This window comes from Crocuta crocuta, unplaced genomic scaffold (assembly GCF_008692635.1).
Source record: "Crocuta crocuta isolate KB4526 unplaced genomic scaffold, BGI_CrCroc_1.0 scaffold242, whole genome shotgun sequence".
Lineage (NCBI taxonomy): Eukaryota > Metazoa > Chordata > Mammalia > Carnivora > Hyaenidae > Crocuta > Crocuta crocuta.
In genome coordinates, this window is record NW_027528614.1 from 25,167 (window position 1) to 45,534 (window position 20,368).

Genomic DNA, 20,368 nt, shown 5'->3' on the forward strand with positions numbered 1-20,368 from the left:
TTTTTGCCTTTTGAAGTGCCTGTGTGTAAGGATGAATGCATAAGGCAGGGGGTGGGATAGTATTTGATGAAACTCATGCCTCCACCTGAGTATATAGAATGCTTTAGAACATTCAAGGAAGACAAAACATTCAAGGATGAAATTTCTCCTCCTTTACAGAGATTTCTCAAAAAAAGCCAGTGTGCCTGCGGGAGCACGATACCTGGACTTGGGAAAAAACTTGGTGTAATCTACCCCTCCCTTTTGGGCTCACATTCCTGAGCCCTTTGGTGGCATGAATGATGGAAATTAATTGCAGTTAATAATTAATCCTTAAAGAGCAAGTAGAGGCCCAGGCTTAGGTGGGGCACAGACACCCACCCACAGGAGGGACCCCTCCTTAACTTCCCTCTCTGTAGAACTGGGCACCATCCCCCTCAAGCCTCCAAACATAGGGAAGGGGTGGGGCACAGGATTGAGGAAAGGGGACCACCTTCTATTTTCCGCAACAGCACAGTGAATGGCCCTCTCCTAGGTCCTCAAAGGCATACTGGGAGAACTGGAAAATCCAGTTACCCAGCTTCCCTGTCTCATTTCCCCCCTTCCCCAAGTATCTGTGCTAAGGATTGAGTGGAGTATAGAAAAGAAGGCCTCGTAAGGAGAAGAGCCAGCTGGGGCTTCAGACATCTCTTCTGTCCATCAGAGAAGCAAGAAGCAAAGTGGCCACAATGGGGGCCAGGCTGCCTTTCTTCCTGTTCCTGATACTCCTGGGCAGCTCACAGGGAACAGGTGAGGTCTGGAGGGCTAGATGCCTGGGTGCTTATGGCAGGAAAAGGCCAAAGAGGGGAGTAAGAGAGGCACCCAGTCTTGAGCTCCCAGTGGTCTGGGGCTGTGAACCCCCTCATCAAGAGGGTCCTGAAGGGCATCGTCAGGGAAGAACAACTTAGGGGTGGGGAAGGCTGGGGTGCCCGCATCCCTAATAACTGGGCTCTAAGCTGTATTTTTGGATACCTAGGGCCAGGAATGATTTTGCAGCTGAAGCTGAAGGACTCCCTTCTAGCAAATTTCTCCTATGATTCCAGCTTCCTGGAATTGCTCGAAAAGGTAGTTATTTAGGAGGGGAAAGGCGGGGCTGTATGAAATTTGAGTGTGTTTCTGAGTCAGTGTGGGCCTCTCTGCTGGGGTCTAGCTGTCTCCAAGGGGTGAGTGAGAGCCATCTTACACTTTTCCCTCTAACCCTTTCTCTCCCCCAGCTCTGCCTCCTCCTCCAGCTCCCACCAGGGACCAATGTCACTCTCCATCATGCAGGATCCCCATACCTTGCCATCTGCAAGGTCTGAGAACAGTCAAAACCTGTGTCCCGCCTTGGCCCAGGCATTTGACTACCAAGATACAGTTGGGATGCCCTAACCTGCAAGTGGCAGTAAATATGATGAATTCAACGACTTGCCTTTGTGGGTTTGTGAGCAGAGGGCTGGCAGGAAAATGGAACTGGACACCAAAGTCTCTGACTCTCCCTTACTAAGCAGAGGGGCTCCAGGATGGACATCCTCTCCCTCAACACCAGTGTGAAAGGCCTAGAAAGAATCTGGGAAGTTAACTGTTTGGGGACACATGCACCACACCTATATATACATATGCGTGAACACACACTTCAAAGCAAGATCTTCAGAGTAATGGTAAGAAACATGAACTGAATTCCTACATTGTTCTAGACTTGATGCGATGCTTGCAGTGATCTTTAATGTAGCATAATAGGTGTCATTGTCCAATTGTACAGATGAACACTGAGGTTTACAGAGAAGTCACTCACTTTACGTCCATTAGCAGTGGACCTAAAGTCGGACACCAGACAAATGCTTTGGCTTAAGCAAGATTTTCATTTCATCTCTCTTTGCTTAAGCTGGGAGCTCATGCACCCCTTAACCCAGGGCCCTATACAGGTCAATTAAGGTAAGAGCTGGGGGTGGGAGGCAGCTCCAGTGGGAGAGGAGAGATTCCACCTGCAAGAGGATGACCAGCCGAGTGTGTGGTGGGGAGGACGGTGGGTGCTGGCAGAGCTTGTGCTGGCTGTGAGCACATACAGTCCCACACTTGAGTCCTAGGTGAGTTTATCCTCTCAGAGCCTCCAATTCTTCACCTGCAAAGTGGGGATGATAGTACCTAATGCTTGGATAGTTGTGAGCATTACATGGAGAAACTTCCTGGGGCACATGGACAGATAAGTGGGCACGAGCAGTAAGGATTGTTAAAATTCAACCATGGTACTGACTTAGAGGTCTTGGTCCCCTCAGGGGTCCAGGGTCCTCCTTCTCCTGATTTTCTTTCTTTTTTTTTTTAAATGTTTTATTTATTTTTAGGAGAGAGAGACAGCGTGAGCAGGGAAGGGTCAGAGAGAGAGGGAGTCACAGACTGAAACAGGCTCCAGGCTCTGAGCTGGCAGTCAGCACAGAGCCCGACATGGGGCTCGAACCCACGAACCGCGAGATCATGACCCAAGCGAAAGTCGAACGCTTAACCGACTAAGCCACCCAGGCGCCCCCTGATTTTCTTAAGACAGGCACTCCTCTGTCTCCTCACCCAAGATTCAAGATTATCTTTTTTTCTTTTTATTTCTAGGAGAGAGAGAGCGTGAGCAGGGGAGGGTCAGAGATAGAGGGAGTCACAGACGGAAACAGGCTCCAGGCTCTGAGCTGGCAGTCAGCACAGAGCCCGATGCGGGGCTCGAACCCACGAACCACGAGATCATGACCTAAGCGAAAGCCGGACGCTTAACCGACTAAGCCACCCAGGCGCCCCCCAAGATTCAAGATTATCTTGACTTCCTACCTGCTCAAACTTGACCATTTGGGGGTACTGATGTGATTGTTTCCTGTTCTCCACAGCCCTGTCCACTACCTACCATATTTCCCACCTACCCAGCATCGCCACCATGGGAAATTAGAGGCTGAATCCCTTGCAGAGAGGTGAAGGCAACGGCTCCATATAGGGGATCCTTGAAGATGAGGGGAAGTTGGGGAGTGAAAAGAAAAACCTCCAAAACAAAATTCCTCTAGTTTCCTTTACAACTATCCTGGGACCCGCAGCCTGGAAGAGAAGTAGCTGGGAGCTGAAAAGGGCCCCAGTGTTTCATGACTTGCTCCTAACCTGCACTAGGTGCAGGTGGCACTCATGGGTCAAGTGTGTAGGCCCTACCCAAGTTGGGGAACTGGATGTCTGGATTTCCCTGGAGCAAACAGCTAAGTGCTCCTCAACCCAATTCCTACATCTCAGGGCCTGGGATCACCTGGCTGTGATTTCCAGATTCTTTTCTCAAAAGAACAAGACGAAACAAAAAACCTCTCTTCCAAGACTCAAGACAGAGCAGTACAGGGCAAAGAATGCTTTGGGATTCAACAGACTTAATAGCCATTCTTCTCCTTTTGGGTAATCATGAAAATTCTAGCTGAGCATATGACTCACTTATATTTAGCTTAGCACAAAGCTCATCACATTTCCCAGCCTCCCTTGCAGCTAGGAGTAGCAACGGAATACAAGGAGAAAGGGAGTATGCAACTTCCTGATGACATCTCTGAAAGGAAAGGTATTTTTATTTCAGAGGGAAGAAAACAAAAGTCCTTCCTGTAGCCTACAGGCCCTAGACCAGTAAACTTTCCATGATGGAAATGTTTTAGAACCTACATTGACCAATATGGTAGCCACTGGCTACATGTGGCTATCAGACACTTGAAACGTGGCTAATGTGACTATGGAGCAGAATGTTTAGTTGTTATTTAAGTGACTACGGGGTGGAATGTTTATTTAATTTTGAATTAAGTTAAATGGCAACCATTATGGCCAACACAGCCCTAGATGATCTGCCTTGAGCTTTCTTGACCCCATACCCCAAATGGACTTTATCTCCTACTCTTTCCCCCCAACACTGGCCTCCTTGCTGCTCTTTGAGCACTCAGGATACGCTCCCATCTTAGTTTTGCTCTGGCTCTTTCCTCTATCTGGCACACTCTTCTTGCAGGCATACACTTGGCTAATACCTGCCATCTCCTATAAGTCCTTGCTTAAATCTCACTTTCACAGTGAGTTCTACCCCGACCCCCTATTTAAATACTACAATCTGCCCCCCTCCACACTGCCTTATTCTACCCTTTTTTCCCCATAGCATTTATGACTCTCAGACATACTGTATAGTCTACTTATTTACATGTGTCCTTTTTGACTCTCCTTGCTAGAATGAAAGTACCACAAAGGCAAAGACCTTTGTTTCAGTCATTGATGAATCCAAGGGTCCAAATAGGTCCCAGCATATAGTAGGTGCTCAAGAAATACTTGCTGAACTGGGGGAAGACAGAAAGGAAGCTGCCCAACCCCTCCTCTCCCTCCTCCCCACTGGTAGGATGGGGTGGAGCAGATCTTAGACCCAGAACTGGAAACAGTATATCAGAATGGCAGGAAATAAGATTAAACAGGGTGTGGGCCTCCTTTGTTGCAGAACCCTGCACTGCCTCTGCTCAGCAAAAGAAATGTCCACCTTGCCTAATCCACCATTATATTTGAAGTTTGGTTACAGTAGCCAAAATGAACCTGCACCTATTTACTAGGTTAAATCCCAGTTAATACTTTGGACAAGTTACTTTTATTCTCTGAGCACATTTCCTCATTTCCAAAATGGAGCAAATATCCACCTCATGAAGTTCTCAGGAGGGAATAAATCCATCACGGAAGCCCCAGACCATGCTAGGCCTACCATAAATAATAGCCTCAGAGCTGCTAGACAGAATATAATTTGGGCATGTAAGAGGCAGGTCTCTGAAGTCCATGGAGATGACACAAGGTGTTTAGGGTGGGTAAGTGGGTATCTGTACCAGTGGGGATGTACATTTTTTTTTTTTTAATGTTTTATTTATTTCTAGGAGAGAGAGAGAGACAGCGCGAGCAGGGGAGGGCCAGAGAGAGAGGGAGTCACAGACTGCATCAGGCTCCAGGCTCTGAGCTGGCAGTCAGCACAGAGCCTGTTAGAGGCTGGGGAAGACGTCCCTGGCAGTCTGGTGTCAGGTATACAGAACAGAGGCAGCACTCAAGCACCAGCGTGCCCTGCAGCCCCTCAGGCCCAGAGGAAGTACTTGCTCCTCTTAGCACACCCCACCCTGGGATAAGGGCAAGGAGCAGGGGACATTCCATTTGGTGAGGAGGAGGAAGAGCCTCCAGAAGCCAGGGCATTGTCAGTGATTCCAAGAAGTAGGTGGAACCCGAGTCACAGTACCCAGGCCCTACTAGGAAGCTCCTCTTTCTTCCAGTGAGGCAGGCCTCACCAGCACGCACACTCCCACTGTAGCCCAGAGCCCCAGGCTAAGAGGCAGCCCCCCTCTTTTCCTAGACCAAAGACTCAGGGAACAACTGAAAGGCAAGAAAGTCACCACTAGGGGAAAGGGACAAAAGGACCACAGGCAGTAGTATGTGGGATTTTAAAAATTTATCTCGTTCCTAATCTTCCGGGTGGGACTGCATAAGAGGGAGGCTGGGGAGGAATGTGAGCATCTCGAGAACACCCACTGACACTGACCAAACCAATCTGTTTCCTTATTTACAAAATGAGGAAGGTGAGCCACATGGTCTCAGAATCCCCATCATGCTCTGACAGCTGCCAGAGTCTGTCTGTCCTCAAAGGCAGCTCTGGGAGAGAAGAAAACCACCAGGGATAGTGAGTTGGAGCTCAGAGCTCCCTGGAGCTAGGACATGCATCCATCAGCTGCTGGAGGTGAGAGGCCGCCTTGTCCAGCTTCGACAATTCCAACTGGAGGGAAGAAAGCTAGCCGAGAAGAGAAGCAGGTGAGGATCCTTAAAAGGCCCATCCCCTCCAGCCCACATTCTCACAGGGAATCAGGCTTCCTCCAACCTCACCCTCTGCTGCCTCTTAGTCTCCGCCTCTCCCTCTGACGGGATCCAGGCCATGAGGCCATCAAGCTGCTTCTGCAACTTGTGTCTTCGGGCAGCTAGCAGAGATAGATGGGTCTGGGGGTCCACCAGTCCCTGCAGAAGAACAGAGAAGGCTCAGCCTTCTCTGCACCATCTGCAGTCTGTCCAGTACCTCTCTCCACCCCATTCTCAGGAGCCCTTCTCACTTTTACAGAACCTGCCCTTTGCCCTCCTCCCAACATCCTTTTCTATCCCCACCCCCTTCCCCCTCCAACCTCCTCTAGGCACCTGCAGCTCCATGTACACCTGAATGGTATCACTGAGTGGAGCCTGGGCCCAGCCAGAGGGAGCCAGTACACCTGGGGGTAAGAAGCCCACGGCCCCACAGTGGCCCAGGGTGCCTAGGGGTTCCAGAAAGGCCTCGAAGAGGCCCTGCTCTCCAGGCTCTGAGCTCTGCAACAGCACTGAGGAGGAAAAGGAGACTGTCAGGGTTAAGCATGAGATCCTGCTTCCCTTCCCATCCTGTACCTCCTAACTCTGGACTCTGCCCTCTAGGCTCTCCCCATTCCTCTGCCAACCCCTTCTTTCTGCAGGGACTCAGGAACTCAGAACCCATCTCACCTCGGGGCCGGGCCTTCGTGAGCTGGTACGTGGCTCGGAGAGCCCTCAGTGCCTGCACAGCCTCTTGGACCCGGGAGAAGCGCTGTTCCAGCTCAGGCTGGCGCCAGTGCTCCTGGAGATGGAGACCCAGAGCTGACAAGCAGGCCCCTGGGAGACTTGATATCAGCTCTCCTGGCTCTACCCTCTACCTGCCCACCCCAATCTGCTAAGGGCAACAGAATCTCTCCTTTTCACCACACACAAAATTTACCACCTCAAGGAACGGAACCCAGTAAAACCTGGGGTACCATCTAAAGATGTCTTAGTTGATGTCTGTGTCGATGTCTGTTAATTGTTCTTATCCAAGATACCAAACAACCATAAGTAAGTTAGAATTTAAACTGTATCATTCAAAACTCACAAAACCAAATAAGCATAAAAAATTTAAATAATTAAACTTTAAAATTATTTTTTGAGTGAGTTTGCAGTATTTATCCTCCTGAAATTATTAAAGAAGGATACTACAGCAATTTGGGGGCCATTCTATTACTAACATCTAGTTCTCATCACAACCATGCCATGAACCATTACTACCTCTGGTTTAAAGATGGAGAACTGATGCATGGTCAGTCTAGCACCAGAGTCCTGCTCTTGTCCATGGGGCTAATACTGCCCCCAACACAGACCTGCAAGAACAACCTCCTCCTAAAGACTCTACACTAAAGTACAAATCATGATTGTTGATGACCCCACAGCAGCAAACCCTTTGAGAAGACTGCTCCCCAGCCCTCCACCAGTGGTCCCATTTCCAGATAGCAGGGATGTGTACTCACCAGGCTGCGGGCAGTGGGGTAGGGGGCAACAGAGATGCTAGGGGCAGAGGAGCCACCAGGCCTGGGGGGCAGCCTCTGCCAGAGCTCTTCAGTCAGGAAGGGCATCAGTGGGGCAAGGAGGCGGAGACCGATGTCAGCGCAGGAGAACAGGACCTGAGGGGGGGCTCGGGGACGGGGCGAGTGCAGCAACACCGGCTTCACAGCCTCCTAGGGAGGGAGCCATAGGGTCAGGGACAGTCCAAGGGCACATCTGTGTCCTTTCTCCACACACTCACTGCCCCGCCAGTGGAGAATGCTGTGGGTTAACATGGGCAGGAGTACACAGCATCTTGGACCCCATCGGCTGTCCCAGAATACACTCTGGAGCAAGTGAAAAGTAGAAATCTAGGGCAAGGATTCTCGACGTGTGGGGAGGTATATAAAATTGTCCGTGTGGTTCAGGTAACAGGAGTGGAATGCCACACCATGACCCCAGTCTACTCACCAAGTAGACATCACAGAGGTTATGGAGCCAGAAGTGGTGCAGGGCATGTGTGATGAGCGAGAACTCTCGGGCAAGGAAGCCTCGCTCACACTCCTGGGCAGTATGGGCAAGACGGCTCAGGATCCAGGCATCCATGGGTGATGAGGGGGAAAGCTGCGGGCAGCAGAGGTCTTCAGATGGGACGACTCGACTCCCCTGTGTCTTTTCCCTCTGAATGCCATCTCCAGCCCTCAGAGACCTGATGATTCTGCCTCCCAAGTCTCTCTCTTACCTCCTCTGCAGGCTGGGGTAAAAATGTATCCCCTAAGGCATGGAGGATAAAGCGCAGGGCATTCCAGATTTTGTTGCAGAAATGCCGGGAACTTAGGACCTCGGATACGGACAGATGCAAGTCACCCCCTGAGAGGAAGAGGAAGGCGGGAATGTGCACATGGGTGGCAGCAGTGCAAGGAGTCCTTGACCCTGCCCCACCCTCTACAAGGGTGCCTACAGCCCCAATCCCTCTCTTGCTCAGGCTTACCTAAAGCCCCATGGGAGCACAAGGTGAATCTCAGGGCATCTGTCCCACACTCAGGGATCCCATGAGGAAAGTCTTTTCTCTGCAACCACAGGGAGAAGAGGAGTGGCAGATGCCTATGCAACTGCAGGGCCAGAAACCTGGGCTGTGAAGAAAACCAACAGCATTGCGCTAGAGGCTGAGATGAAGCAGACATTGGTGACTCACCTGTGCTTCAGCCGCAATTGCCAGCTCTGTGGAGTCCAAGTTCCCATCCCTCAGCTTTTCCTGCAGCACCTGAGATGGATGGGTAATTCACTGGCCTTGGTCAAAGATTCTGCCACTATAAGGGTTCCACCCATATTCCCTCCAGCCAGCTCCTCTCCACAGGATCCCTTCCTCTCTCCCACAAACCCCATCCCTCCCAAGACTTCATCCTGACCTGCAGCTCCACCCCACTGATGATGTCTCGTGGGTCCAACACATTCCCCAAGGACTTGCTCATTTTCCGGCCCTGCCTGTCCCGAACCATGGAATGAAGAAGTACCTGGGGGCATGGAGGGAGTCAGCAGAGGGGCTAGGAGAGCCTTTCCCCGGAGGTGCCCAGGGTATCTCCAGCCTCCATGCAGCAGGGGTTAGGGTAGGAAGAGAATCAGGAAAAGGGAATTGGGACCACAGAAAATACTGCATTAGGGACTAAAATAGAAAACAAGATTTAGGGAAGACTGAGGAGTCCACGAGAGGCGCTGGGCATGGAAGAGCTGTTACCTTCCTGAAGGGGAGCTGCCCTGTGAGCTGGGTCCCCAACATGACCATACGGCCCACCCAGAAGAACAGAAGGTCACTACCCGTTTCCAAAAGCGACAGGGGGTAGAAACGAGTGAGGTCTGCAGTCTAGGAGGAAAAAGATAAGCAGTGAGAGGCCTAAGCCCTGTGCCTGCAGCTCTCCTTGAGGCTCTCTGGGAGGCCAGGTGTCTACTTCATCATCCCCACCTTCACTCTCCTCTTCCCAATTCGCCTCACCTCTTGGGGCCAGCCCAGGGCAACAAAGGGGAAAAGAGCTGAAGAGAACCATGTGTCCAGGACATCAGGGTCTGGAAAACAGAACAGGGAATGGGGGACAACTAGAACCTCAAGCCCACTATTGTGCATCTTTCCAGCCCGACCCTACCCACAGAGACCAGGGTCAGACCCTCTGCCCCATTCCCAACTTTAACCCCACCTCCACCTCAGTATCTGCCCCCTCAAAGGCCCAGACACCCTCTGCTGCCCTCCACAACACACACACTCACCCCTCTGCAGGGTCAGCTCTGCTGCTGGTCTCCCTGTCAGCTCTGAAGCTATTTTTCTGGCCTCGGTCTCTGTCCTCCCAACCACCCAACAGTCCTCCCTGTCACCCTACAGAAAAAGTAAGGAGTCGGGGAGAACAAAGAAGAGTAACACCTGCCAGTGTGAAACATCACTGACTTTCATGGGGATGGCCAGCCCCTCTGGCAATGACATGAAGAAATGCCTGCTCAAGTACTCTGATCCTGCAGTGGGCTACAGGACTAAGATCATGAAGCCCCCGGAAAGGCAGGGGACTGGGAAGGGTGCTGGAAGTCCTCTGACACCTGCGCTATGGCTATTTCTGTTTCCACCATGCCCAGCCCTCCTGTCCCCTTCCTCCTACCAACCTTCGTTTGCTCCTCTACAACCAGGTAGGCAGGAATCTGATGGCCCCACCACAGCTGCCGGGAGACACACCAGTCCCTGTCGAGAGGACGTCAGTGATTTCTCCGCATCACCAGTGCATCTCCTCACCCCACCTCCATGGAGTCCCTTACCCTTACCCGATGTGTGAAAACCAGTGCTGCCAGTTCTTCTGGTGGAAGGAGGGACTGAGCTCCAGAGCTCCTGACTCCACAGCCTGGAGAAAAAGGCCCTTAGATAGTGCTTCCCTTCCTACACCAGCACCGCTGCTGAGATGGGACAAGTGTCCTCTGAGGCAGTGCTATTACTCAGAAAGGACCTCCAGATGCTCCTGAGAAGATCTGGGCTTTGATTGGGATTTGTGCCAGCCCTTTCTGGGCCTCCCTGCCTCTATCCCCATAGCTCTCCTCTCAAGTGCCAGGGCCAGAGGTCTGTGGGGCAGGAGGGCCTCGGCCTCCGTTTTTTCATTCCAATTTTCAGGGAGTTCCCATTCCTACCTTGCACTGCAGCCTCACCTGGGCAGCTCGATGCCCCATCTCCCGGCAGCGGACAAACCACTGGCTCTTCAGTAGGTATTCTACCACATCCCCAGAACGGCTGAGAAAGAGACAGGGTGAGTATGCTGCTCCTGGGGCCCTGTGCCTTCCCCTACTGTGATATAGGACCCTACTACATGCTAGGCCCTCAGACCTAAGAATATAGCAGCAAATAAAACTGACACAGGGGTGCCTGGATGGCTCAGTCAGTTAAGCGTCCAACTTTGGTCCAGCTGTGTTAACAGCTCAGAGCCTGGAGCCTGCTTCAAATTCTGTGTCTCCCTCTCTCTCTGCCCCTCCCCGCTCACACTTTCTCTCTCTCAAAAAAAATAAACAGTAAAAAAAAAACAACTGACACAGAGCTTCTATTCCCTTGCAAGGGTTATGGAGCCCATCCTATTGCACTATTAGCTTCAGCCACACCCTTCCTAGAAAAGTCCCAAGTAAAAGGGTTAAATGGGGTTACCTGCAAATAGGAAGCACCATGGGGTGGCTCTGAAGGCCCCGGAACAGGCCCCGCTCCCTTAGTGCAGACATAATCTTTTCCCGGGCCACAAATCGGTGAAGACCCTGGGGATAAATGGCAACAGCAAAGGTTAAAGGTTGCTAAAAACAAGCGTGAGAGGGAGGAGTGAGGAAAGGCAGAGGGTGCTCCCAAAGGATGGGGCAACACTAAGGCAAGTACCACCTGTAGCCAGTCCCCACAGAGGGAGGTCATGGTCCCATCTTCTTTAATGACACTCAGGGGGCTCAAGCCATGTCGGACCCCTAGCTCAGCATCAGCAGGACTATGTGCTGGAGTCACCTTCACTGCCCCTGGGGGTACAGAACCACCATGAGCACTGAGCCCTGACCTTTTCCAGAGGTTTTATTATCGCCCATGCCTCCATCCCTCTTCTCCCTTCTCTGTCTATGCCTCATTTTTGTCCCACTCCCCACTGAGACTACCCCAGAGGAGGCTTCGCCTCCCCTCCTTTCTTTCTCTTCCCGGTGCTTCCCCACTGTTCCAGAATCCCCAGCCTGCTCTCCTTCCTGTGGACTCCACCTACCTGTGCCCATGTGTGGCTGAACAGCAGAGTCTGTGATGAGGGGGAGAAGCTGCCCAGTCAAGGGATGACGAAGCTGTCGCCCATGCAGATGCTGAAAGGAACAGAGCGAGATCAAGGGCAGGCACACGTGTGGGGTGCAAAGGTCTGGGTTGAATGTAAAAAACTCTGGGAATAAGAGGGTGAAAACCAGAAGATAAAGAGCTAGAGCAGCAGTCACTAAACTTTTTCTTACAGGGCCAGAGCGTCTTGTAGGCTTTGCAGGCCAAGGCAAATTCAGTCTCTGCACAATTATTCTGCTCTGCCAACGCAGCACAGTTAGGTAATAATACTCAGTTATAGATAATACATAAAACATGCAAGTGGGGATCATACAAAAACAGGCAGTGGGATGGATTTGGCCCACAGGCAATAATTTGTCAACCGCTAAGCTAGAGAATAAGCAGAACATCAAGAAAAGAAACGCACGGAGTCAGAGGCACAGGGGAGCAGAGATGAGACAAGTCTTAGGAAAAGGAAGTCGAAGGAAAGAAGGAGCTACCATCAAACAGGAAGGGAAGAAAAAGGGTAGGAAAGCCAGCTGGCAGAGAGCACAATGTGAATTACTGTGTATCGGGAGTCGTCAGGATGAACAGCCACAGCCACATCTCCAGGCAATGTCTCTGGCCTTGTGGTTCCTACTACGATCTCTGTGTCTAAAGACAAAATTCAAGCACTTAATGTTGGTCATCGCCCTGGACCCACACTCCTGTAACTAAAGCCAGGAGAACCAGACAAAGGAAGTATAACTAGTATAACTAGAGAAAATTAGGAGCCTAAAGTTTCCATGTAAGCTGATGACCAGAAGCCCAGGAGGCTGTCTGGTGCTAAGGAATTTCTCCATAACTTCCATGGGACAAACAAGTACAGCATTAACAAAAGCAACTAGAATCCTTACTTGGTGCCAGAGAACACTGGGGGTTTTCAGTGTCCTAATCACAAATGCTACTCATTCTTTGGGGCAAGCACCAGCCCCTCCTTGAGAAACTTCCTCTAATCTTTCTTCTCTTTCTCTGAACTCTTCCAAACATATACTGCTCAAACCACATCTCTGTCTCTTTCAGGGGTAGCAGCCTCCTGTAAAATTATACCAAGCTTCCAAAGGGCAGTGACCATGTGTACTTCTCTTATATGGTCCAGAAGACCCAGAATAAATGCCCACAAGAACACCAACACTACCAAGGTTCCCTATGTGCCTCCCACCAGGCCATGTGGGAAACAGACTGGTGGGCTCCCTCCCACCAACCCCACATGTACTCAAGAAAGCAGAGATAAGTAGGCAACCTCTCCAAGGACTATCTTACCAGGCTCTCCATCTACAGGGAAGGCCACAGAAATGAGGAGGCCAAAAGACACAGGGGTGGGGCAGCCAGGCAGTCGAAGCTCTGTGCGGCCAGGCAAGGGCCGGCTCTCTACCTGGAAGAGTCACAGCAGGGCTGGATGGAGAGCAGCCTTTCCTCTACTCACCCGCCTGCCCTGTAGCCCATCTAAAGACATTCGGAGGATTCAGGGGCCACCTCCCCATCCCCTAGTTCAGTCATAGTTAAGAAATATTCACCGAGCACCTACACCACACCCGGGTAGTGTGCTGAACACATTCCATGAATTCTCATTTAATTCTCACAATGCCCCTTTGCCACAGGCATTTCCATCATCCCTAGGAGCTCTCCCAGACCTGCTTCTCCTCCTCTGCCTCACCTCAATATCCGAGATGGCTGATCTTAAAGCACAGGACCAGTTGACAAGCTGCTGGTTCCGGTACAACAATCCTGCCTCGTAGAGTCGCACAAAAGCTTCAGTCACGGCCACTGAGGAGCCCTAGGAGATGACCTCAGTGTCCATATCTAACAGACCCATCTCAGCCCATCACCCCACTCAGGGACCCAGGCATTCCCACCCTGCTACCCCCAATACACACAACATCCCACCAGCCTGCCACATATCTCTAGACACTCTTCAGCACCCACAGGGACCAAGGTATGGAGCACTCACAGCATCCATAGTGAAGCACTCTCGGTCCCAGTCCAGGGAGGCCCCCAGGGCTTGGAGCTGCTTACAGATCTCTCCACCTTTCCTGTGCCCAGAGGGATTTTTGTCAGGAAACTTGTCCTGAGTACCAGCTATGTACAGTCTCAGTGACACTCCCAGCAATGTATAGCATTGATTTAGTCTCTAGAAACTAATGGAGATACACATACAAACTCAGTATGAATCTTCTATGGCATTAAAAGAAGTATAAAGTTCTAGGGTGCCTGACTGGCTCAGTTGGTAAAGCATGTGACCCTTGATCTCAAGGTCATGAGTTCAAGACCCACGTTTGTTGGGTGTAAAATAGGAAGGGAGGGAGGGAGGGAGGGAAATAAAGTTCTGTGGTAACAGAGGAGGGTTCAGCCAATTTGGGAAAACACCCAAAGAAGCTTTATAGAGAAGATGGCTTGTGATAATAGATACCTGTAAGAATGAGGGTAATTTCAAGTCGATGGAAGGTAAGAATAGGTAAGTAGACGAGATAAGGAAATCTAGGCTAGGAAAAATGGGATAAATGCAAAAACAATATACAAACACACCAACACACACAAATCCATGCATTTTCAAGTATGTAATACACACACTCACAAAGCTTAGAAATCCCACTGAATGCTAAAGGAATCCAGAGCTTCCCTCTCTGAGGGAAGTTAGGGCTAGATACAAAGAGCTCATCAGGTTAAGACAAGTGACTGAGAAGCAAGGACCCAAACCTTCCATGTGTGGGGAGCAGGGAGAAGCAAACTCCACCCACTGTACTCACTCCTCCTTCCACTTCCACACCTCCCTAAGGAAGTCTTCCCGGCTCAGCTCATGTCTCCTCAATCCTCGCTCTTTCCACAGTTGCTTCTCTACCACTGCCTACGGTAAGATTAGGAGGCAAATGAACAGAGAATCAGGTCACTTCAAAGAGAGAACTCTCCTTCACCAAAGAAAAGGAAAAAGTGGCAAAATTCCTACTTGTGTAGCAATTCCTGCATGATCTGAGCCTGGGACCCACAGCACCTGATCCCCACACATCCGGTGCCTGTAAAACAAATACCCTCATGGGAACCCCCGAGCTTCCGTATTTACTCTCATTCCCTGCACACTAGCACACTTCCTCCTTCCCCTCCAAGAACATAAGCAGTCCCATTCCCCTCTCACCAGCGCACCAGAGCATCCTGTATGGCCACCGTCAGTGCATGCCCAATATGTAGGGAGCCGGTGACATTGGGAGGTGGGATACACATGGAAAAGGTCTCCCCTGTGGCCTGGGGCAGCCTGGTCTAGAAAACAGAAAAGTCAAAGGGCAAAAGAAGACTGGATGTTACCTGGGGTAACAGCACCCTCTAGAGCCCCTGAGGCAGAAAGAACTGCAGGAAAAATAGTCCAGCAAATTATAGGAAAGGGGAAAACCCGCCAAGAAAACGCTTTGGACACCAGGAGCAGAAGACAAGTTCTCAGTTTTATTATGCAGGCTCTGTAATATGCCTGGCTGTAAGCCCCAAACTCTGAGACTCAGCTGTACCCACCAAGCTCAATGGCTGGGGACCATTTAATACCCCTCTCTTCCAGTTACTAACCTGATATTCTGGTTTGAAGAAGCCCTCTCGCACCCACCAAGAGTACCAGGCGGCCTCAACATATCGAGGGCTGTATGCAGGAGGCAGGACCCGGGAGACATCTGCGGCAGTAGAGAGAGCTCCATTAACCCCTGAACTTTGTTCCCAGGATGCATTTCTGACCAAATGGGCAACAAAAATGTGAGAGGAAAGACCTTCAAGTTCCCTAATTACCTTTCTTTTCACCGCGTTCTGTGGGAATTTCATATAACACCACCTCCTTAGAAGCCCAGGCCTTACTTGATTCTGCAGGTGACTGGAGAGAACGACCAAAAGCGGGGATGCAGGGATACAATTTCCAGTATACCCTAGGCACCTACAATCCAGCCAGTCTCTCCTCCAGCCCCCTCCAAAGTTTTCCCAAAAAACCAAGGACAAGCTATCTGACCCCTAACCTTGCTCTTCAGGGTTATCCCAGCCTCCAGCGCTGCCTGCTTCTCTCGCTGTCGCTTCCGCTTGGCTTCATGGTTTCTCCGGGAGAGGGAGGATCCATGGGGCTCTGACTGGGTACAGAGGGGATGGGACCTGGGGAAGACCTGTGAGGGCCTCAGGCCCCAGAGTGGTGACCGAAAAGAAGCCAGAGGTATATGAGGCATCAGGAGTGCTTGGAAAGCCGTTCCAGACAGAGCACATTAGAAGGATCGGGGGGGCGGGTTACACCCTCTTCCTCATTCCCTGCCTTCTACTAGCACTGGTCTGCTTTCTGTCCATTCCCTCCCATAGAACTCTTCGCCCGTTAGGACTAGAGTGCACGGTGTCGGAGTCTGTCGCCCTCAACCTCTGTATCCGCGACGGTGAATGACCTCCGAAGCACGGGCGGGGAAAGGACTCAAGGATTCTGGGAGATTGTTGCCATCAGGGCGCCTGAGAGCTAGCAAAGTCTCATCAGGGTCACTGCCATCTCGGCCTGCCCAAACACCGCCCGCACTGCCTCCGGCCCTGCTCCGCGCGACTTTCCAGCTCTTCGCACAGCGTGGATCTCTGCTGCGCCGAGCCACCCACCCCGAGGAGGTCGCTTTGGCGCGCGCTCACCCGGCAAGCCCGCCGCTATCCCAGGGTGCTCCGCGGCCGCCGCGGCCTAGGAGGCTGGAGGAAACTAGCGAATCCGACCCCGAAATACGACCCGCGAACTGCAAGAGGCGGGGCCCCGCCCGGCGCACGCGCAGTAGCCTGCTTGGATCCGTTCACTCTCTGGTCAGGTGGCTGCCAGAGTCGTGATCTGCAGGTCCTCAGAGGAAAGAGGAAAAGCCTCGCGGGGAGGCGCCCGGGGGGCACCGTGGCTCACTTCCACAACTTTATTAAACAATAAGAGTCCGGCGTGTGAATAAAAAACACCTGAGTTCTGAGGCTGCGACCGCCTCCACGCAGCCGCCCCACCCCGCCCGGATCCAAGCTCGCGCTCTCAGGAGCTGTGCTTCTGCCGCTTCCAGAAGCGCTTGACATCGCTGTGCCCGGCCGGGGTCACCACCATCAGCCGCTTGGCCGAGTTCTCGAACACCAGAACGCCCAGCTCCCGAGCGTGGGCCAGCAGCAGCTCAAAGTCCACTTGCGACAAGAACTGATTGTACAGCACACCTGGAGTCCGCAGGACAGGGGTGGTGGGAGAGAGAAAAGGCAAGAACTGAAGCCCTTGCGTGGCAGCCTCGGAGCATTGGTCTGGGCTTGCCATCCACCACAATCTGAAAACGAATCCTCTATGCTTGTCTGTTTCAGGGCTCATGCTAACACTGGCATGATCCAGCCATATTTAGTAAGGCAATATAACACAGTAAGGGAACCCAACTAATGCTCACCAAATCAGAGAAATTACTGTGAATTATCCCTCCCAATTCCCTCTTCTAGCTAAATCCCAATTGCACTGATTTGAGACAATTTACTTACTACTACAGACTTATCTCCAAAATAAAAGTGTTTTGCCACATTTTTTTCTACCAGCCCATGAAGTAAACAAAAAAATAAAATGCAATAATAGCTTTTTCAGTTCATCAAGACTAAATTGTCTTTCCTCTGGCCAGTGATCAAGAATCAACCACCAGAAGCCACTCACCCTCAGTGAACCGGAGTCTGTCCCTTTCTAGCTCCCATAGCCGAATCTGGTCCGTGATAGTGGGTGGCAGCACAGGTGACTTTAGGGGCAAGAAATGGCTATAAGATTCAGGAATACTGCCTCAGGCAACCCCAGCTGTCTACTCATTCCCCAGATTTGGATGCCCCTTCTCTTTTTTATCACTCCATCACCAGGTGCCAGTGGCTGTCAGCCTCCAGCAGCTTGATACCTGTTTGAGCATCACTGGGTGGGCCCTTGTCCTTAGGAAATGGATGATCTAGGGAAACAGACAAGAATGGGGATCAGGAGCTCAAGTAAGAGGGCAGGAAAGCTACCTAAGCTGTCATCTGATGTCACTAAAATATCAGCTTACTGTTTAAAAATCCATAGACATGCCTGTCTTTAACCCATCTCTGTTCAGATGTAATCCCAAGTTGCTGTTCCCATTGATCATGTCTGCTAAATGTGCTCTAGCACATTTGCCCTTTCCATAGTCTTATTTTATTTTTCTTTCTTTAAAATAGCACCAGCTATTAACTTTGGAGCACTTATTGCATGGCAGGCTCTGAGCCAAATGCTTTACTGCTATTCTATCACTGAATCCTCCTCAAAACCCCATGAGGTGAGAACTACCATTATTTCCACTTTCCAGATGAGGAAACTGCGGCTCAGTGAAGAGAAGAAATCCTTCACTGCATAGACAGCAGATAAGAAGTGGTTGGTAGTGAAGACACGAATCTATACCTCCTCCCCCATATTCTTGCCCATGGAGGATCTGCCTTTTCCCACACTTAAAAGCCTTGCTTCTCTTCGTGTGCGTGGTCTATGCTCAAACACAAACAACTCACCACCATCTATTATAACAGAGCCAATGTTAGCCTTCTGTAAGATGAGTACCTTGTACCGCACACCCAAGTGCAATCTATCTTCCCACCCCCACCTTCCCCAACTGGGGGTACCTGTTGGGCTGTGATGCCACTAGCAATGGCCTGCTGCACACTCTCCCGGGTCACCTGTGCCACCACCATGTTGGGGAAGCGATAGAGCATCTCTGAGAAGAGGGCAATCAGGGCAATCTGCAGCTCCGACTCTGAAATAGGGATAGGAAGAGAAGATGAGGAAGCTATCCCCATACCCAGACTCCCTCATGACCTTCAAGTGTGAGGAGGAATGTCAGAGAACTCTAAACTGACAGGTAAATATGAACATAAACTGGCACTTCATCCCCACTCCCATCCCCAACCTGCTGTCCTTGGGGCCCTCTGTCTGGCCTCACCTGTGTAAGCATACAGTCGGTAATTAGTTTCGACAACAATGAAGCCTGGCTGATGGACAGTACCCCCAGCTCCAGAAACACCTGATGCGAGATTGATGGCCAGTCGTGTGGGGTAGTAACGCCGAGATTTCCTCTGGAGAAGACAGAGCGAAAGGCAGGGGGCTCTTGCTCATGTGACACTAACCAACATCTTCCTGTCTGAGACAGACCCCTTCCAGGGCACAGAACCTCAACTCACAACTTGTCTCCTCCAAGGGATCCAAGTCCTGGCAACTACATCCTGCTACTGTCCCCCGAGACCCACTCTTTTTTTTTTTTTTTTTGGTATAGTTGACATACAATGTAACATTAGTTTCAGGTATACAACATAGTGATTCAACAACTCTACACTTACCCTATACTCACTACAAGTGTAGCTAACACCTGAGACCCCACTCCTTTTTAAAGGCCAAGGCAACATACCACCCTCCCTCTTCCCTAGAGGCCATGTATCTGAGTGCTCATACCTTCCTCTGGAAAACAAGCCCAAACTCACGCAGATGTTGCAGGAAATTCAACAAAGAATCACTCATACCTTCCACAGAGTAATCCTGGGAAAGAGAGGTGCCCAGTTGGAGTCCAAAATACATTCTATTCTCCCCCTCCCAACCCCATACATTCATTCCCTTTTCCCATCTGTGCTTTTATTCTTATCGTTCACACTTTTGCCCATAACCTGATTTCCCTTTCTCACCTCTCTACCCATCAGCTTGCCCACCCAAGCCCCCAGCTCACCCCGTTTACCTTGCCCAGAGTAGAGAAGCTGAGCTGGAAGAGGAAGGAAAGAATCTCCACTAGGTCCATGCCCCGACTCTAGGGAGGAATGGACAGAAACCAAGTGGGAGGGATGAAAGGGAGAAAATGAGGACATCAGGGAATAGTCTGCAGGGGTAGTCTCTTGGTGGGTCTTGAGAAGAGCAGAGCACGTGTGTCCTCCTCACCTGGGCTGTCTGCAAATACTGCAACATAAAGTACCAGAGCTGGGCAGGGGTGTCCAGCAACAGGAACTGGAAGCCGGCCGATGTAATGCAGGGCGGCTCTCCAGGTTCAGTGCTAGAGACACAGAGAGAGACAACGGTAGAGGGATGCAGAGAAAAGCCACCATCCCCACTTGTGCTCTTGTTTTTTCTTCATTTCTCTCTGGCTATTCTCTACTTGGCTCTCCTTTTTCAGTTCACCATCTGTAATCCTAATCCACCCTGGACACTCAGTTTAGCAGGGATCTGATGTACCCCTGGTTTCCTTACCTCTTCATGAGTCCAGCCTGGCTGAGAAGCTGAGCCAAATCCTGGCTGACGGCTGCACTGGGGGAGCCCACCATGAAGTGCAGGACCACCTGAGAAACAGAAGTGAACAGAGAGAACAATGCTTCTATGGGCCAATGGAAGTATGAGAGCAAGCAGAGACAGAGTCCCAAGTCCTCACCTCCCATCGCTCCTCGGCGTACTTGTCAAGTGAGGGAACATCCCGAGCGTGCTTGTCTGGACCCAGTTGACTTGTGTCATCAGACCAGGCCTTACCCCTATGCCAGGATGGGCAAAGAGTAAGGAACCCTGCCAATGTTCCCTGCCTCCCCCCCACCCTGCCCTCTTCCCCTACCCCCCTCATCTCCATGGGCTATGAACAGAAGACATTTCTTTCCTATACCATGCAGCTACATCTAGTTTAACTTATTCCTAAAGGAGCTCCCAAAGGTGGAGCCCACTAAGTTCCAGAGAGGTCCCTTGGGGCACTCCCCCCCCCCCCCCCCCATTTTAAA

The 20,368-nt window shown here is 51.0% G+C and overlaps 3 protein-coding genes across 9 annotated transcripts in view; 1 reads left to right on the top strand and 2 right to left on the bottom strand.

The window, feature by feature from the left end:
- The first annotated feature begins 628 nt into the window (after positions 1-628).
- Positions 629-1,387, top strand: SFTA2 (surfactant associated 2). Its single transcript, XM_077754941.1, has 3 exons — positions 629-768; positions 995-1,083; positions 1,233-1,387. The coding sequence occupies exons 1-3, from the start codon at positions 708-710 to the stop codon at positions 1,317-1,319; spliced, it is 237 nt and encodes a 78-aa protein (XP_077611067.1). The 5' UTR covers positions 629-707; the 3' UTR covers positions 1,320-1,387.
- A 4,045-nt stretch (positions 1,388-5,432) lies between these two features.
- On the bottom strand, positions 5,433-16,255 carry VARS2 (valyl-tRNA synthetase 2, mitochondrial). 3 transcript variants are annotated; one of them, XM_077754942.1, is made up of 29 exons: positions 15,643-16,244; positions 15,422-15,503; positions 15,209-15,309; positions 14,790-14,911; positions 14,604-14,670; positions 14,407-14,504; positions 13,611-13,692; positions 13,317-13,436; positions 12,923-13,034; positions 12,186-12,274; positions 11,583-11,673; positions 11,222-11,349; positions 11,000-11,103; positions 10,513-10,594; positions 10,138-10,214; positions 9,982-10,057; positions 9,598-9,703; positions 9,329-9,399; positions 9,074-9,199; positions 8,748-8,852; positions 8,534-8,602; positions 8,330-8,408; positions 8,081-8,208; positions 7,810-7,962; positions 7,326-7,532; positions 6,514-6,625; positions 6,181-6,356; positions 5,878-6,006; positions 5,433-5,785 (listed from the first exon to the last, which is right to left on the bottom strand). In XM_077754942.1, exons 1-29 carry the CDS (start codon positions 15,841-15,843, stop codon positions 5,690-5,692), a joined length of 3,189 nt encoding a protein of 1,062 aa, XP_077611068.1. In that variant the 5' UTR covers positions 15,844-16,244; the 3' UTR covers positions 5,433-5,689. The 3 variants fall into 3 exon arrangements, 2 of the variants coding, with proteins under 2 accessions (XP_077611068.1, XP_077611069.1); XR_013332915.1 differs by lacking the exon at positions 6,181-6,356 and having other exon boundaries at positions 5,698-5,785; positions 15,643-16,255; XM_077754943.1 differs by lacking the exons at positions 15,209-15,309; positions 15,422-15,503; positions 15,643-16,244 and having other exon boundaries at positions 14,798-14,891.
- Positions 16,256-16,528: 273 nt separating this feature from the next.
- Positions 16,529-20,368, bottom strand: part of GTF2H4 (general transcription factor IIH subunit 4) — a 5,886-nt gene continuing 2,046 nt past the window's right edge. For all 5 annotated transcript variants that reach the window (XM_077754948.1, XM_077754946.1, XM_077754945.1 and 2 more), the window contains exons 5-14: positions 20,035-20,131; positions 19,857-19,945; positions 19,551-19,662; positions 19,354-19,422; positions 19,077-19,160; positions 18,571-18,703; positions 18,254-18,384; positions 17,524-17,571; positions 17,295-17,373; positions 16,529-16,822 (exon numbers count right to left, since the gene is read on the bottom strand). In XM_077754948.1, the coding sequence (XP_077611074.1) occupies positions 16,650-16,822; positions 17,295-17,373; positions 17,524-17,571; positions 18,254-18,384; positions 18,571-18,703; positions 19,077-19,160; positions 19,354-19,422; positions 19,551-19,662; positions 19,857-19,945; positions 20,035-20,131 (1,015 nt within the window). In that variant the 3' untranslated portion in view covers positions 16,529-16,649. The remainder of the gene's footprint in view (positions 16,823-17,294; positions 17,374-17,523; positions 17,572-18,253; positions 18,385-18,570; positions 18,704-19,076; positions 19,161-19,353; positions 19,423-19,550; positions 19,663-19,856; positions 19,946-20,034; positions 20,132-20,368) is intronic.

Bases quoted from the DNA above. Each gene is read 5' to 3' on its own strand.
- SFTA2 (XM_077754941.1), top strand. From the start codon at position 708: ATGGGGGCCAGGCTGCCTTTCTTCCTGTTCCTGATACTCCTGGGCAGC. The intron at 769-994 runs GTGAGGTCTGGA...TTGGATACCTAG, and splicing joins GGGCAGCTCACAGGGAACAG to GGCCAGGAATGATTTTGCAG. The intron at 1,084-1,232 runs GTAGTTATTTAG...TCTCTCCCCCAG, and splicing joins TCCTGGAATTGCTCGAAAAG to CTCTGCCTCCTCCTCCAGCT.
- VARS2 (XM_077754942.1), bottom strand. From the start codon at position 15,843: ATGCCTCATATACCTCTGGCTTCTTTTCGGTCACCACTCTGGGGCCTG. The intron at 13,437-13,610 runs GTGAGTGCTCCA...GTCATCTCCTAG, and splicing joins AGTGCTTCACTATGGATGCT to GGCTCCTCAGTGGCCGTGAC. The intron at 6,626-7,325 runs GTGAGTACACAT...CTCCATCTCCAG, and splicing joins ACCCCACTGCCCGCAGCCTG to GAGCACTGGCGCCAGCCTGA.